We start from the raw sequence: 18,095 nt of genomic DNA, 5'->3' as shown, positions 1-18,095 counted from the left end.
TCTAAAATTAATGTTCATGAATTAAGAAAAAAAACTATCTTTAATTTGATCAGTGACTCTAAATACTTTACATTCCAAACTTGCCACTCTTAATACAATGTTTCCATTCCTTTAAACACACAGTAACATCTTAAGTTATTTTTAAACAGATAAGTTGTTCTTTAAAAAAAATAATTTTATTTGTGGTAAGTACTCTACATTGACAAAAAGTTTATCACTGGTGGCCAAGTATCATTATTAAATTAAGAGAGGATACCCCAGAAGGATGAGGTCTAGGAGAACAGGTCTTCTCAAGGACACCACAAGGATACACCTGCAGGGTGTTCTCCATGGTGACCCAGCTCTCGGGAATTTGTAAACTTAACTTCCTGGAACTTGGAAATTTCCACTTCTCTGAAATCCTATAGTTCTGTAGGGGCTGGAATATGAATTTCAATGAATTCCACTTAATTCAAACTGGCCAAGAAAAATGGTACCTATGGGTTGGAACTTTTTGACTGTAGATAAAAGGGGAAAGACCAAGGCAGTTGGTGAGCACAGCCATTTGGAATTCTTCTATGCTGCAAGCTCCCGGCCAGTGAATAAAGCTTCCTCTGATAAACCTGGTGTTTGGGTGCTCTATCTCTCTGTTGGGCCTCGTCTTCCTGCAACAAAATCAGAGTCCATTCCACAAAAGAAATACCTACAATATTTTATGAACTGCAAAATTAAAGATTAGTTGCTAATCTTCGAATAAACTATGCATGTTACATTCCAGACATATCCTGAGCAAAAGTAAATTATCTTTTTTTTTTTTTTTTTTTTTTTTTTTTTTTTTTTTTGCTTCAAATACTTTTATTCTAAAATGTGGCCAGTAAGACATATATATGTAAATTCTTTCCATGAACAGCCTGGTAACAGAAAACCAAAAAATATTTTAGATATATCTTAACCCTTTTTTAACAAGGTTCTATGCTGGTAGTTGTAAAGAAGAATTTCTTTTAAGTTTTAATTTCAATGATAATATAAACATCTCCTAAATCACCTGAATAACCAACTCATAACTAAACACTACATTATTTCATCACCTAAAGTTTTGATATGTCACTCACACTGGCACCAAGTAGGAACTAATAACCTACAATAACAGCATTATGTGTTATTCAAACTGGTCCATAAATATTCTCAGAGCTTCTTAAGTTTTGACAAGCACTTTCCTAACCTTTTACAAATATGCTTACCAATAATCCAAAGAGGCTAACTTGCCTAACATATCTAATTTAAACTGTTACCCTCTCTCCAAACAAACAAACTCAGGACCTCATTACCAAAAAGTATCAAATTTATTTTGAGATATAGTTTCATTTTTAAATTAGAGCTGTTAAAATTTTTTATAACTGAAAATTATCAGAGTTGTAAAGATGTTAATAAGCTATTAGATACTGAGTCAGTGAATACAATTACTGGACCAGGCATTTATAAAAGCCATGTTTAGTAGAGAAATGGTCCAGTTATACTACTTAACAGACAGAAACATACTTTAGCTTTTTATTTCTAATTATAGAACATTCTCACTTTGACATAATTTATCCTTTTCACCAGATTACAATGCCAACAAAATGTTTTCCAAATTTTAAGCCTTTAATAGTTATAAAGTATAACTTAACTGTTAACAGTTTTTTGTTTTTTTTAATGTGAAATTTTAGTTTTTGCTTTGAACCTGTTTGACCAAAAAGTACTGGACAACACTACCATATAAATCAAAATAAAGAGTGGAATAAAAAACAAAAATGGTGTCTGTACACTCAGAAAATTATATGTTAAGACATAATTATACAGATCTACTTTCAAGGTACTGGTTCCAAGGTACTACAGTGTTTGGCATTTTTATTGAAAGCTATAAATCATAGTATTACTCTTCTTAAGTTGTCCATAAAAAAATGGCAGCATTCACTAAGTACAAAAATTGTTATATCCAGTAGGTGGTATTCTACATAGTTAAGACAATTCTTGACAAAAAAAGGTTTAAAAAATGCAGAATGTCTTGCTAAGTACCAGTTTTCTCAAAAAATATCAGAAAAATGCAGAAAATAGAAAGTAATTATTATTTTGCTTTAAGCCAGGAATTATTCTAAGAAATAAGCAATAATGAGAAAAGATGTGATTAAAATACTGTATCTCTCTCTTTAGACAATGCACACCTTTCACCTCATAAAGTTCAATTTTGACTTCCTTTGAATCAAGTTCATTCTTGACTTCCTCTGTCTAGAAAAGGGCCCCATTTTAAATAGCTAATTTGAGAGTTCATAATCTAAAATCATTTTCTCCACAGGATTTTTTTTTCAGTATGTAAACTATTAAAATGGCAAATGATTAAGTCAGTTATAAAGAATTTATACCATAGTAAAAGCTAATTTACAGTAACTGTCAATAGATACCAACATACTTATATACCCAAACCTAAAAGTTACTACAGTATTGAGGTTAGAATTAGCATGATTCTTCCATTTGGTCGAATTTCCTTTGCTAAGTAATACTGTTGAGAAATCCAAAAAAGAAACCTTAGTGGGTCCTTCCAAAGCTGCGTAATTTTCCAAATGATTTTCCCTCTGGTCATGGAGCCTGTTCATTCCTTCAATCCTTCTTTAGTCGTTTAGCTTTTGCAATATTTTCTTGACGTTTTTGTTTCTTCTTTTGCTCCTTCTCCCTGGCCTCAATCATCTTGGCCAACTTCCAAGACAGTACAGCACTTGCTAGGAACAGTGGAGTAAGGGCCAAAATAACTGTTGTAAGGAAGCCATATGGGTCCTTTGCAGCCCATTCCACAACATACTCAGCCCAAGCCTTAATATCAAACATCTTCATAGCAGTCGTATGCTTGAGTTGCGATCTCTTAACTTTGTCCTGGTATTATTAGTGAGCAGATCTCTCAACTTTGTCCTGTTACTATTAGTGAGCACAATTCTAGACTACCTTTAGTTGTTCATCGTCGTCTTTAGTTTTACCACACACTTCAGAGAGAAGGTTTAAATTCTATACTGTGGGTGATCTGCGTGGTGCCTGAAGCCGCAACTGGTGGCGCTTAACGGCCATGGGCGCTTCCCTTTGTCCTCCTCTCCTTCATGTTGCCCCCCTGCTGGCTCACCCTTACCTAACGCGGCCGCTGGCCCTCGGGAAGCATGTTCACTCGTGCCCCCCGGCCTTGGCAAGCGCGGGCCGCTCCGCAAAACCAAAAGTCCCGGGGAACCGGCGTCGGCGCCACCACACCTAGCGCCGCTACCGCCTGCGCTGGGAACTGGGACAAAAACTAAGCAACAGCCGCCCCTATGTAGCGGCGGGGCCGCGGATCCCGCTCCCACTCTAAATTATCTTAAGATTGGTGAACAGCAACATAATGAAGCACTAAAATAAAAGACAATTGGCTTTACTTTTGGTCTTGATTCTGCCTTTACTCACAGTCTTGCCTAAAAATTGTTATCTATGTGTTTCTTCTTAAACAGGCCAAACTGCTTATATGATCTTGCATCTGCCAAAAAAAATACATGTGGTCTCAAATTGGTGGTTCCGAGAGTCCAGATGTCAGAAGTAGATGCATGTCCTTTTGTGGAATTCTCTCCCAAGCCAGTTTATTTAAGATTCTCAAAACTTGTTACCCAGATGTAAGCCCAGAACCCCAAATTAAAGAACATGATAAGTCACCATTAGCAAAAGGCATCAGAAATAAGCAAAAGAATAAAAATCACTGAAGACTAAAGATACTGTATTTAACAGGTATAGATTATAACAAACATTAAAAAGAGGGAATTTGGAAAATGAGCAAAGAACATAAACTATCAAAAGTGGGCAGATTTGAATTAGGATTAGCACAAAGAAAAATAAAAATCTACAACCTAATGGATAGGTTAAAAAAAAGTGCAAGGAGAAAACGTAAAATGACTTTAGTATGTGAGAGTGACCTGAGTCACTGCACACAGAAATACTTAAATGGGGGCTGCGGTGGCGGCGATAGCGGCGCGCGCAGAGCAGCCTGGCGGGGTGTAGAGGCCCGGCCGGCGCGTGGCTGCAGCCGGGCAGCCTGAGGTCGAGCCTCGCGTGCAGGCTTTGACCTGACTGGGCAGTGAGCGGCCCGCGGCCGTGGCGGTGGGGTCCCTCCCAGCGGGCCGTCTGCAGTGCCCTCGATGCGGGCGGGGACCTTGCGGAGCAGAGTGAAGGCTGGGCAGGGCCCCGGGCCCTGGGCTGGGTAGAAGGCCACCTGGCTCGCCCGCCCACACGGGTGGGTGAGGCAGCCGCGACGATGGACGCCTTGGAAGAAGAGAGCTTCGCGCTGTCCTTTTCCTCCACCTCTGATGCCGAATTTGATGCTGTGGTTGGATATTTAGAAGACATCATCATGGATGACGAGTTCCAGTTGTTACAGAGAAATTTCATGGACAAGTATTACCAGGAATTTGAAGACACAGAAGAGAATAAACTCACCTACACACCTATTTTTAATGAATATATTTTTCTGGTAGAAAAGTACATTGAAGAACAGCTGCTAGAGCGGATCCCTGGATTTAACATGGCAGCTTTCACAACGACGTTCCAGCACCATAAAGATGAAGTGGCTGGTGACATATTTGACATGCTGCTCACATTTACAGATTTTCTGGCTTTTAAAGAAATGTTCCTGGACTATAGAGCAGAAAAAGAAGGCCGGGGCCTGGACTTAAGCAGTGGTTTAGTGGTGACTTCATTGTGCAAATCATCTTGTGCCAACTTCCCAGAACAATCTGCGGCATTAGGTCCTACATCCCCCCCCCAATGAATGGGATCATTCTGGATGTCACCAGCCCAAGAGGCCAATAGGCTCAACTAATGATAACAGAATACCTCTGGGAAAGACTGACTCCGTCCCGCGTTCATGTTAAGTATTGATGGGTCAAAAACAAAATGACCTAACTCTCCAGCACCTAGTTCTCTTGTAACACCTTCCCCTTTCTCTTATTCATTAAATTTAGTACTTTGTCTCTTCTTCCCTCCCACCCTCCCCCAGTAAGATCCTTACTCAGGTGCCTCTGAGTCAGTCTCCACTTGGGGGCCCCTTCCCCAACATACGTGTTGGTGTCAACAGTGTGGAATACCCCCCCATCACAAGCCCTATTTGTCCCAGCAGGCTTTGCATGAATTTTTTTGTGCACTCAGTTCTTTTTCACATGGGTCAGTTTCAGAATCAATGGAGTTTTTGAGTATTTGGGTGTTACTCAAGCTAGTTGCCCATTTTGAGATTTCCGAATCTCCTTTGACCACAACTTATCCTGGCTATAAGAATTAACTAAAAGAGGTGTCCTTTACTAAAAGCTATCTGTGAAAATCAACTCCCTAGTCTTGATATTTGCATCCTCGCATCACTATGTCTTCTGCTGATCCTAATGTAGTCCCACTGTTTTTAGAAGTCTCTTCAGCATGATTTTTGAAAAAATATTTTTACAGATAAACTCAGGCTAACCTAGTGGACATGATCTTGGAACTTTCATGATTACCAGCTTAAAGATCAAAGTATTATATGCTGTGTGCTTAGCTGCTTGTGCTATGTAGGCGAAAGTGCTTTCCATTTCGGCATTCTTTCTTATTTTACTGGGCACAGATGAATATATGTGCTAGAAATCTATAAAAGGTATCTTGTTTTTTATCATGTTAAATGTGTTCATGCATGTTTGTTAAAAATCCTTCTGTATAAACCAGTTTGTTAGGTTTCCTGTTGGCTGGGTAGAGACTCAAATTTCTGTCTGTCCAAATCTCTCCTACCAAGCTGGTGTTCCACTGGTCCAGTTCAGCATGGGTAGGGGGTGGTAAACAACTTTTCTGGTCCTCTGTCTGCTCTGGTTTAACACAATGCTTGCTACAATATTACTTATCAGAAAGCATGTGTCACATCTCTAGAAAGAGGAAAAAACATAGTAATTCAATTCCAGTGAGTACCTTGATTTTTTTTTATAAGTAAAAATAAGTCTGTATTCTAGTTTGAAAGGATGCGCTGTGTAAGCTATGTGTTTTTCTGCACTGATGTGTTACTTATTAAATACTTTTGTATCATGAGCAAAATTGAAGTGTTTCATACAAACAAACAAAAAAAAAAAGAAATACTTAAATGGGACCTACAGCAAGGAAAGGTAACTCTGTGAAAGTGACTGAAGAGTGTAAGGGAACTCTTACATGTTTAGCTTGGAAAATTCCATAAATTATCAAATCACTTACCAAGAAAATGTACGAATAGGTTTAGATGTGATTTTGAAAAATATAAAAGACAATCAGCTAGAGAAGACCAGCAGTCAACTAACTAGGCAAAAGTAGCAGTAAGAAACGACTACAGCTTCTAAATCAGGCAAAGGAGCCACTTTATGAAGTTCAATTTAAAGCACTGCCTTCTCACTGTCAAATCTAAAAACCTTTGCCTTGTCCTTCTTCACCTACCATCCAAAATCCAGCTCAAACTATCACTATGTCATTTCAACAACTGTCTTCCACAATAGTCCTTATTATTCATTCATTCAGCACTGTTCTAGCACATTCTCAATAGAGAGCAGTGAAAGGGCCACAAACTCCGCACTTACACAGTTAACATTCTACTAACTCAGGGAAAGCCAGACCAACAATTAATACATAGTATATAAAAGGGTAATAAGAAGGAAGAAGAGTGATGATCAGGAAAGAGAAAGAGAGCATAGGAAGAAGGGAAGTGGACAGTAGTTACAATCTATAATAGAATGGTTGGGAAGATTTCATTGAAAAAAACTAACATTTGAATAAAGACATGAAATAAGCAAGAGATAGAATATGTTGCTGTGTCTAACTGAAGAGCAGAATGGAGTGAATGAGGGAACAGTAAGCACAAAGATCATGAGACAGGTGCGTATCTAATAATTCTGAGCAAAGACAGTAAGGACAACATGGCTGAAGTGGAATAAATATGATGAAAAGTTTTAATAATTGATGTTAAAGAGAATTTCAAAGGACGGGGACAGGAGTGTGGTTAAATAGTTTCTTACAGGCTATGGAAGGACTATGGCTGGTATTCTCAGTAATATGGGAAACCAGTGAAGGGTTCTGAGTAGGGAAGAGTATAGGGAGAAAGAGAAAGCAAGGATAATTGGGAAATAACTGGAATAATCTAGAGATGAGGAGATCAAGTTGGTAGCAGGTGAGGTGGTCAAACTGTGGATACATTATGAAGGTAGAACCAAGATTATTTGCTAAGAGAATGGATGTGGGGTATGAGGGAACAAGTGAAGCCAAAGATAATCCCAAGCCTTCCAGACTAAGCCAAAAAAAAAAAAAAAAAAAAAAAAAAAAAAAAAAGAAGGAAAAAGCAGAAGAAGGGGAAGAAGTCGCCCTTACTGAGATGGGGGAAATGTGGAAAGGACATGGTTGGGTTGAAGATAAGGAGTTTGGCTTTAGCGAGATAGAAGTGTCCAGCAGACAGCTAAATAAAAAGAATGCTTAATCAGCTGTGAAGTGCAGGCTGGAGGTATAAATTTGGAAGTATTTGGCACAAGGACTATATTTAAAGCCATAAGCTCGGATACAATCATCAAAGGATGAATCTAAGGGTAGGGAAGAGTATCAAGGCACAACGAGGAGGATACGGTCAGAAGTGGTGAAAATTCTCTTTCTAATGCTATTTTCTGAACGAAATGGGAAATAAAGTCAGTAGCTCAGAGTAAAAAAAGGTGGTGTTGGAGTTCCAGTAAAAAACATTACAATTATTAAATTTTCCATTCTTTATATATTCTCCACTTAAATTTAAAAATCTGAACACCAAGACGTTTATCAGTGCTCACTTCACAAATAGATTCACTGGGGGTGGCACCTGTAGCTCAGTGAGTAGGGCGCCAGCCCCATATACCGAGGGTGGCGGGTTCAAACCCGGCCCTGGCCAAACTGCAACAAAAAATAGCCGAGCACTGTGGTGGGCACCTGTAGTCCCAGCTACTCGGGAGGCTGAGGCAAGAGAATCGCCTAGGCACGGGAGTTGGAAGTTGCTGTGAGCTGAGACACTACGGCACTCTACCCAGGGCGACAAAGTGAGGCTCTGTCTCTACAAAAAAAATAAATAAAATAAAATAAAATAAAGATTTGCTGACTTTCAATGAATTTATGAACTGAGCAGGGAAAGACAAAGTATTAATAAACCAGAACAAAAACACCTTAGTGAGCCTTAATGTGGCCTTATTCTTTCAGCTCAAGTACCCTGTTTAGTTCTCCTCCTAAAATCCCAGAGCACTCACTCTCTACATACATATGCATAGATTCTATGAGACAGTAGACAGTTTTAACAAACATAGGAAAGCAGCAACATACCACAGTGTGATTTAAAAGTAAAGAACAGAACATAGTGGAGCTCAAAATCTAAAATCCCAACAGGCACAAAGGTTTAATTTAAGTTATTTCAAATGAGAAGAAAGGCTGTTATAAGTCAGATGAAATAAAAATATTTAGATAAAATTTTTTTGTTGTTTTGGTTTTATTGAGACAGAGTCTCACTTTGTTGCCCCCAGTAGAGTGCCCTGGTATCATACTCTTGGGCTCAAGTGACTGTCTTGCCTCAGCCTCCCAAGTAGCTGGGACTACCAGTGCTCACCAGAATGCCCAGATATTTTTAGAGACAGGGTCTTGCTCTTGCTCAAGCTGCTCTAGAACCCAGGAGCTCAGGCAACCCACTTGCCTTAGCCTCCCAGAGTGCTAGGATTACAGGCGTGAGCCACCACGCCCTGTCATAACATAAACTTTTAAACATAAGCAAAAAGTATAACATACTTGAAATCACAAGAAAATAGACTCATTTTATACAGTTCTGAATGGTTAAATGTTTATATTACATCTGCAATAAAAATTTCTAAAAACAAAGTTCATCTTACAAATCAACAGGAAAAAGACAACATAAGAAAAACAGACAAAGCATTTCCTGAAATGGCTGTCAAAATATAAAAACTCACCTATGTCCTAGTCAGTCATTGCACAGAAAGTATAAAGGCCCCAGAGTGCACAATAAAATTATAAAATGATCTTGTAAAATAAGAAAGATTCAAAGTAACCAAAAGACAAAATAATCTAGTAAACATTGAGTTCCCCTACGTGGGAACTCCATTTACAATTTTTCTTTTTTTTGCACTTTCTGGCCAGAGCTGGGTCTGAACCCACCACCTACGGCACACGGGGCAGTGCCCTACTCTTTTGAGCCACATACTCTTTTGAGCCACAGGCGCCACCCCATTTACAATATCTTTTCTAAAATTAACTTTACAGACTACATTGAACTCTCAAAGCTGTTGTGCAATTACTCCTTTTAAACTGTAACACATAGTTATTTCTATGACTCACATCTTAACACACCACTTAAGTTATTTCAGCAATATCCATTCTAAAGTACTGCTACCGCAGTTTGAAATGAATCCAATTATTACCATAAATGAGCAATGAAATTTAATTTCCCCATTAGGTACCATTTACAACAACACAACACTACTATTTCATTTTTTACTCGAACTTTCTACCTTTAATATGAGAAGGAATAAATCAGTTTAAACAGCTTCTCTGAGAAACTGGACAGGAAAGGCACAGCTGGTAGCTGCTGGAAGTTAGTTACATCCATACCATGTGAGCTTCTGCTTACTCAACAAGCCCAAACTAGCCCATTTTCTCAGGAAAAGGCATTGGTCATTTAAAAATACTCCCATAGGAGATAATCTGGTTAAAACAGTATTTCATAAAGAAATCTATCTACGATAATTTGGCAAATTGCAAGTTTTTAATACCAAAGAAATTTATAACTTTTTTAATATTCAGCCTGTCAAATCAAATATACAAAAATCAGTATTTTCTTTTTTGTTTGTTGGAATATCCTTTCCTTTATTTAAAAAAAAAAGAATTACCCCAATTTCTTGGTTATCTCAATTTTTTTTTTTTCCCCAAACAAATGCCTTGAGGGAGTATAGGCCAGGGACAGAAATGGAGGAGGAGACAGAGAGGAATGGAGAGGAGAGGGAGAGCAGAAAGGTATGGAGAGGGCAGAGAGAGGGAAAGAGAAAAATGAAAGAGATTGGGCAAAGCCTACCTACTAGCCCTAGAGTGCCACTTTCTACAACCTGCTTTTAAAACTAGTATTTTCAAAGACAAAAGAACATACATCATCAAAACTGTTCAAAAATTATCAGAACATGAAATTGTACCAATAATATATTTATAAAACAGCTATACCATGTACATGAAGTTTTCACCCCAAAATCTACAATCTTGACCTACCTTTCCTTTTCACAAGATTTCTGGGTTAGAGGGCCGGGGGCGGTCGCTCACACCCATCATCCTAGCACGCTGGGAGGCCGAAGAGGGTGGAATGCCTGAGCTCACAGGTTCGAGACCACCCTGAGCAAGAGCGAGACCCCCATCTCTAAAAATAGCAGGGGTTTGTGGCAGGCGCCTGTAGTCCAAGCTAATCCAGAGGCTGAGACAAGAGAATTGCTTGAGCCCAAGAGCTGCTATGACCTATGATGCCAGGGCACTCTACCAAGGCTGACGAAGTGAAGTCTCCAAAACAAAACAAAACAAAAAATTCTGCTTTAGGAAGGGCCATCCAATCCAACTTAAAGATAAGACCCAGCTAAATGGTTAGTCAGCCTATGCCGGAAAAACAGGGATGAATACCTCCAAAAATCCCCTTTTATTTCCTTAAAAACATGTGAGACAAGTTCTTAGTAGTTTTGACCCAACATCTTATCTCCCTATAACTTTTCCCTGTGGTCCTATCTTTACCCTAACCTTATCAACTAGGTCCAATCCCACTACCACAAGGTAGTCCTAATAACTGATGCTGTTCTCCATTAAATTTACCAGCAAACCAAACACCTATTTCAAAACTTGTCATTTACAAAAAATTATTATCCCTGAGGGAAGCTCAGCTACGGCATTAAAGTTGAATGTATAGGCTAATAAAATAATTCTTAGATGCATCACTTGAGGTCACTCAACAATGGGAGTACTAAAATGATCAAATGTTGTATTTATTCTTACTGATCCTTAGAAAAGACATACTTAAAACATTATTTCACAAACTAAACATGAAATAAAAGTAAAAATATCAAACACTATCCAAAATGACCATAAGAGAACCACTGAAAAAGCTTTGTTTATAAAACAACCATTTTTTTTTTTTTTTTTTTTTTTAGGAGCTAGTGTCTTGCCATGTTGCCCAGGCTGGCCTTGAATTCTGGAGCTCATATGATCCTCCCACCTCAGCCTCATAAGTAGTTGAGACTACAGGTAAGTGTCAATTTTGCTCAAGAGCAGTCAAATAAATGTAAGAAAAATAGCCCAACTGCATACAAAAAAGTTATTATACAATTATCAACCAGATACACATACACAAAATTTTATTATCAAAGTATCATTTCAAATAAGTTAAAAAGTAGATTTAATAAGTAGTATTGGCACAAATAGCCATTTAAAGGATAAATTAAGCCCCTACCTCGACTATCTATGGATCAGTTTTAAAGATTAAAAATTCGGGTGGCACCAACCCCACATACAGAGGGTGGCAGGTTGCACCCGGCCCCAGCCAAACTAACAAAAAACACCCGGGCATTGTGGCAGGCATCTGTAGTCCCAAATACTCAAGAGGCTGAGGCAAGAGAATCGCCTAAGTCCAAGAGTTGGAGGTTGCTGTGAGCACAGCACTCTACAGAGGGTGATAAAGTAAAACTCTGTCTCTAAAATAAATAAATAAATAAATATAAAGATTAAAAATTCAACCATGAAAGAACTAGAGGAAAAACTACTCATGACTATATTTTTTGCATTTTAAAACTTGTTTTGTAAAAGGGTTTTCTTTTCTACGACTCATGTAAACCCACTACCAGAAAGAAATGGTATAAAGATTTTATGGCAAAAATAAGTGGCTAAACTCAAAAAGAAGATAAAATAAAAATAATTTTTAAAAAAATTACATGTAAAAGGGACTTTACCTAACAAATGCAATCAGTGTAACCTGGTTTCTTGTACCCTCAATGAATCCCTAACAATAAAAAGAAAGAAAAGAAAAACAATTACAAAAGCTTGGTAACCTTAACAAGTATCTCTAAAGATCTCAGAGAGATGATCCATAGAGGAATGTTTTGAAGTGGCAGGGATGCAACCTCAGTAACATTAAAGAAATGCAAATTATAACATTAAGTGATCTATTTTTGCTTAGGTTTTTGAGCAAAAGATGTGGGAAGGAGAGATTACCAAGAACAGCAGCAAATTTTGCAGATGAAGGTTAAGTTCAATGCCTTGATGGTGGTTTTTGTTTCACCAGTGTACATAGAATATTTGTCATACTGTACATGTTAAATACACACAGTTCATTATACACAAATGCCAGTTATACCTCAATTAAACTGTCTAAAAAAAGTGTATATATTTTGAATATTGTCTAGCAATATTCAAAAGCATAAACCAAAGAGTATGAAAACCAATACTACTATAGTGTTAGTTTAAGTATAATTAGTGTAAGTCAGTAAGAATTTTGAAAAACCCTTGATCAAAGTACAAAAGTACTGCATATCCTTCAACCAAAATTCCTTTTCTGACAGTTTATTCTACAGATATAATTACACAAATACAAACATATACTTGAAGATTGTTTGTGGTTAGCAATGTAACTTTATAAAACTGTAATAACTGTATGCCCTACAGTAGGAAAGTAAGTAAACAAGCTTGCAACAGACCTTCACATGGGACACAGGAAGACATCCAAAATACATTGTAAGTAAACCAGAACATATATAAAAAGGAGACTGCAGAACTGTGTACAGAGAAAATGTGCTTTTTTATCTGACAGTTATACGCACTTATACATAGAAAACTCCTATGCCACATCAGAAACCATTAGCTCTGTGGTGACTTCTGGGTACTTTTCCTGGTAACTTTTCACCTAATGTCCTTGAGAATGTTAAGATTTTCCTACTATGACTTCACATTACTTTTTTTTTTTTCTTATTGTTGGGAATTCATTGAGGGTACAATAAGCCAGGTTACACTGATTGCAATTGTTAGGTAAAGTCCCGCTTGCAATCATGTCTTGCCCCCATAAAGTGTGACACACACCAAGGCCCCACCCCCCTCCCTCCTTCCCTCTTTCTGTTTCCCCCCCATAACCATAATTGTCATTAATTGTCCTCATATCAAAATTGAGTACATAGGATTCATGCTTCTCCATTCTTGTGATGCTTTACTAAGAATAATGTCTTCCACGTCCATCCAGGTTAATACGAAGGATGTAAAGTCTCCATTTTTTTTAATGGCTGAATAGTATTCCATGGTATACATATACCACAGCTTGTTAATCCATTCCTGGGTTGGTGGGCATTTAGGCTGTTTCCACATTTTGGCGATTGTAAATTCAGCTGCAATAAACAGTCTAGTACAAGTGTCCTTATGATAAAAGGATTTCTTTCCTTCTGGGTAGATGCCCAGTAATGGGATTGCAGGATCAAATGGGAGGTCTAGCTTGAGTGCTTTGAGGTTTCTCCATACTTCCTTCCAGAAACGTTGTACTAGTTTGCAGTCCCACCAGCAGTGTAAAAGTGTTCCCTTCTCTCCACATCCACGCCAGCATCTGCAGTTTTGAGATTTTGTGATGTGGGCCATTCTCGCTGGGGTTAGATGATTATCTCAGGGTTGTTTTGATTTGCATTTCTCTAATATATAGAGATGATGAGCATTTTTTCATGTGTTTGTTAGCCATTCGTCTGTCGTCTTTAGAGAAAGTTCCATTCATGTCTCTTGCCCATTGATACATGGGATTGTTGGCTTTTTTCATGTGGATTAATTTGAGTTCTCTATAGATCCTAGTTATCAAGCTTTTGTCTGATTGAAAATATGCAAATATCCTTTCCCATAGTGTAGGTTGTCTCTTTGCTTTGGTTATCGTCTCCTTAGCTGTACAGAAACTTTTCAGTTTAATGAAGTCCCATTTGTTTATTTTTGTTGTTGTTGCAATTGCCATGGCAGTCTTCTTCATGAAGTCTTTCCCGAGCCCAATATCTTCCAGTGTTTTTCCTATGCTTTCTTGGAGGATTTTTATTCTTTCATGCCTTAAATTTAAGTCCTTTATCCATCTTGAATCAATTTTTGGGTCCAGTTTCAGTCTTTTACATGTAGACATCCAGTTCTCCCAACACCGTTTATTGAATAGGGAGTCTTTTCCCCAAGGTATGTTCTTGTTTGGTTTATCAAAGATTAGGTGGTTGTAAGATGTTAGTTTCATTTCTTGGTTTTCAATTCGATTCCAAGTGTCTATGTCTCTGTTTTTGTGCCAGTACCATGCTGTCTTGAGCACTATGGCTTTGTAGTACAGACTAAAATCTGGTATGCTGATGCCCCCAGCTTTATTTTTGTTACAGAGAACTGCCTTAGCTATACGGGGTTTTTTCCGGTTCCATACAAAATGCAGAATCATGTTTTCCAAATCTTGAAACTACGATGTTGGTATTTTGATAGGAATGGCATTGAATAGGTAGATTACTTTGGGAAGTATAGACATTTTAACAATGTTGATTCTTCCATCCATAAGCATGCTATGTTCTTCCATTTGTTAATATCCTCTGCTATTTCCTTTCTGAGGATTTCATAGTTTTCTTTATAGAGGTCCTTCACCTCCTTCGTTAGGTATACGCCTAGGTATTTCATTTTCTTTGAAACTATGGTGAAGGGAGTTTTGTCCTTAATTAGCCTCTCATCTTCACTGTTATTGGCGTATACAAAGGCTACTGACTTGTGGACATTGATTTTATATCCTGAAACATTACTGTATTTTTTGATGACTTGTAGGAGTCTTGTGGTTGAGTCTTTGGGGTTCTCTAAGTATAAGATCATGTCATCAGCAAAGAGGGAGAGTTTGACCTCCTCTGCTCCCATTTGGATTCCCTTTATTTCCTTGTCTTGCCTAATTGTATTGGCTAGAACTTCCAGCACTACGTTGAATAGTAAAGGTGACAGAGGACAACCTTGTCTGGTTCTAGTTCTAAGAGGAAAAGCTTTCAGTTTTACTCCATTCAGTAAAATATTGGCTGTGGGTTTGTCATAGATAGTTTCAATCAGTTTTAGAAATGTGCCACCTATGCCTATACTACTCTTCACTGTTCTAATTAGAAAAAGATGCTGGATTTTATCAAATGCTTTTTCTGCATCATTGAGAGGATCATGTGATCTTTATTTTTGCCTCTGTTAATATGGTGGATAATGTTTATGGACTTGCGTATGTTAAACCAGCCTTGCATCCCTGGGATGAAGCCTACTTGATCATGATGAATGACATTTTTGATGATAAGCTGCAATCTATGGCTAGGATTTTGTTGAGAATTTTTGCGTCTATATTCATGAGTGAGATTAGTCTGAAATTCTCCTTTTTGTTTGGGTCTTTTCCTGGTTTTGGTATCAGGGTGATGTTTGCTTCATAGAATGTGTTGGGGAAGATCCCTTCTTCCCTCAATTTTTTGGAATAATTTCTGCAATACAGGAATAAGCTCTTCCTTGAAGGTTTGATAGAATTCTGGAGTGAAGCCATCTGGACCAGGGCATTTTTTGGTTGGAAGATTTTTTATTGTTTCTTTGGATCTCAGTGCTTGAAATTGGTCTGTTCAGGAACTCTATTTCTTCCTGGCTGAGTCTAGGGAGAAGGTGTGATTCCAAATATTGATCCATTTCTTTCACATTGTCAAATTTCTGGGCATAGAGTTTCTGGTAGTATTCAGAGATGATCTCTTGTATCTCTGTGGGATCAGTGTTATTTCCCCTTTATCATTTCTGATTGAGGTTACTAGAGATTTTACTTTTCTATTCCTCGTTAGTCTGGCCAATGGTTTATCTATTTTATTTATTTTTTCAAAAAACCAACTCCTTGTTTCATTAATTTTCTGAATGATTCTTTTGTTTTCAATTTCATTGATCTCTGATTTGATTTTGGATATTTCTTTTCTTCTACTGAGTTTAGGCTTAGATTGTTCTTCTTTCTCCAATTCCATAAGATCTCTTGTGAGATTGTTGATGTGCTCTCTTTCTGTTTTTCGAATGTAGGCATCTAAAGCGATGAATTTTCCTCTCAAAACTGCTTTTGCAGTATCCCACAGGTTTTGGTAGCTTGTGTCTTCATTGTTGTTATGCTCAAGGAAGTTAATGATTTCCTGTTTTATTTCTTCCTGCACCCATCTGTTATTCAACAGAAGATTGTTTAATTTCCATGCTTTTGGGTGGGGTGGAGCATTTTTCTTAGAGTTGAGTTCCACCTTTAGTGCCTTATGGTCTGAGAAGATACAAGGTAAAATTTCAATTCTTTTGATTCTGTTGATATTTCTTTTGTGTCCCAGGATATGATCAATTTTGGAGAATGTTCCATGGGGTGATGAGAAGAATGTATATTCTTTATCTTTGGGATGGAGTGTCCTATATACGTCTATCAAGCACAGTTGTTCTAGGGTCTCATTTAAATCTCTTATATCTTTGTTTAATTTCTGTTTAGAGGATCTGTCCAGCTCTGTAAGAGGAGGGTTAGGTCCCCTGTTATTATGGTATTATCAGATATCACATTGCTCAGACTGAGTAAGGTCTGTTTCAAGAATCTGGGAGCATTTAAATTGGGTGCATAGATATTTAGAATTGAAATGTCTTCTTGTTGTATTTTTCCCTTGGTCCAGCTCTGTAAGAGGAGTGTTAGGTCCCCTGTTATTATGGTATTATCAGATATCACATTGCTCAGACTGAGTAAGGTCTGTTTCAAGAATCTGGGAGCATTTAAATTGGGTGCATAGATATTTAGAATTGAAATGTCTTCTTGTTGTATTTTTCCCTTGACCAATATAAAGTGACCATCTTTGTCTTTTCTGAATTTAGTTGCTTTAAATCCACATGTATCTGAAAATAAGATTGCAACTCCTCTTTTCTTCTGTATTCCATTTGCCTGAAAAATTGTCTTCCAACCCTTGACTCAGAGCTTTAATTTGTCTTTTGAAGCCAGGTGTGTTTCTTGCAGACAGAAAATGGATGGCTTGTGTTTTTTAATCCAGTCAACCAATCTATGTCTCTTCAGTGGGGAATTCAAGCCATTAACATTTATTGAGATAATTGCCAAGTGTGGTAGTATTCTATTCATCTTATTTTGTGAGAGTCCATTGCTTAGTTTTATCTTTTGCATCAGCGTGGAGGTTAGGTTCTGTCCTTTAATTTCTGAGTTCTTACTTTGCTGCTGATCCATTGTGGTGGTCAGTGTGCAGAACAGGTTGAAGTGTTTCCTGTAGAGCTGGTCTTGTTGTGGCAAATTTTCTCAATGTTTGTATATCCGTAAATGATTTGATTTCTCCGTCAATTTTGAAGCTTAGCTTTGCAGGGTACAGAATTCTGGGTTAGAAATTGTTCTGTTTAAGTAGATTAAAGGTAGATGACCATTGTCTTCTTGCTTGGAAAGTTTCATTAGAGAAGTCTGCGGTCACTCTGATGGATTTGCCCCTGTAGGTCAACTGGCGCTTACTCCTGGCAGCTTACAGAATCTTTTCTTTTGTCTTGACTTTGGACAGGTTCATCACAATGTGTCTTGGAGAAGCTCAGTTAGAGTTGAGGCGACCCGGGGTCCGATAGCCCTCTGAAAGCAGAGTGTCAGAATCTTTGGTGATATTTGGGAAATTTTCTTTTATAATATTCTCTAGTATGGCTTCCATTCCTCTGGGGCATTCTTCTTCCCCTTCTGGAATTCCTATAACTCGTATGTTGGAACGCTTCATAAAGTCCCATAATTCTGACAGTGAACGTTCTGCTTTCTCTCTCTTCTTTTCTGCCTCTTTTACTATCTGAGTTATCTCAAAAACTTTGTCTTCTACCTCTGAAATTCTTTCTTCTGCATGGTCTAACCTGTTCCTGATACTTTCCATTGCATCTTTAAGTTCCCTGATTGACTGTTTCATTTCCTTCAGCTCTGCTATATCCTTTTTATATTCTTCATATCGTTCATCTCTTACTTGATTCTGTTTTTTAATTTCCTTTTGGTTATTTTCCACTTTATTAGCAGTTTCCTTCATTGTTTCCATCATTTCTTTCATTGTTTTCAACATGTG

General features: G+C 37.8%; 2 protein-coding genes and 1 pseudogene across 17 annotated transcripts in view; 1 reads left to right on the top strand and 2 right to left on the bottom strand.

The window, feature by feature from the left end:
• The window catches only part of KTN1 (kinectin 1), a 128,897-nt gene that overhangs the window by 88,368 nt on the left and 22,434 nt on the right, over positions 1-18,095 (bottom strand). The gene's annotated exons all lie outside the window — the stretch shown is intronic.
• Positions 1,514-3,314, bottom strand: LOC128594936 (small integral membrane protein 15). Of its 2 annotated transcripts, XM_053603862.1 has the most exons (3): positions 3,131-3,314; positions 2,939-3,028; positions 1,514-2,902 (listed from the first exon to the last, which is right to left on the bottom strand). In XM_053603862.1, exon 3 carries the CDS (start codon positions 2,842-2,844, stop codon positions 2,614-2,616), a length of 231 nt encoding a protein of 76 aa, XP_053459837.1. In that variant the 5' UTR covers positions 2,845-2,902; positions 2,939-3,028; positions 3,131-3,314; the 3' UTR covers positions 1,514-2,613. The 2 variants fall into 2 exon arrangements, with proteins under 2 accessions (XP_053459837.1, XP_053459836.1); XM_053603861.1 differs by having other exon boundaries at positions 1,514-3,028.
• Positions 4,116-4,778, top strand: LOC128594935 (ADP-ribosylation factor-like protein 2-binding protein; annotated as a pseudogene). Its single transcript, XR_008382660.1, has one exon. The product of XR_008382660.1 is annotated as an ADP-ribosylation factor-like protein 2-binding protein (transcript).

The sequence above is a fragment of the Nycticebus coucang genome, chromosome 9 (genome assembly GCF_027406575.1).
Source record: "Nycticebus coucang isolate mNycCou1 chromosome 9, mNycCou1.pri, whole genome shotgun sequence".
NCBI lineage: Eukaryota > Metazoa > Chordata > Mammalia > Primates > Lorisidae > Nycticebus > Nycticebus coucang.
This window is presented reverse-complemented; position numbering and strand designations above follow the sequence as displayed.

Coding starts and splice junctions, on each gene's coding strand:
- LOC128594936 (XM_053603861.1), bottom strand. CDS start 2,844: ATGAAGATGTTTGATATTAAGGCTTGGGCTGAGTATGTTGTGGAATGG.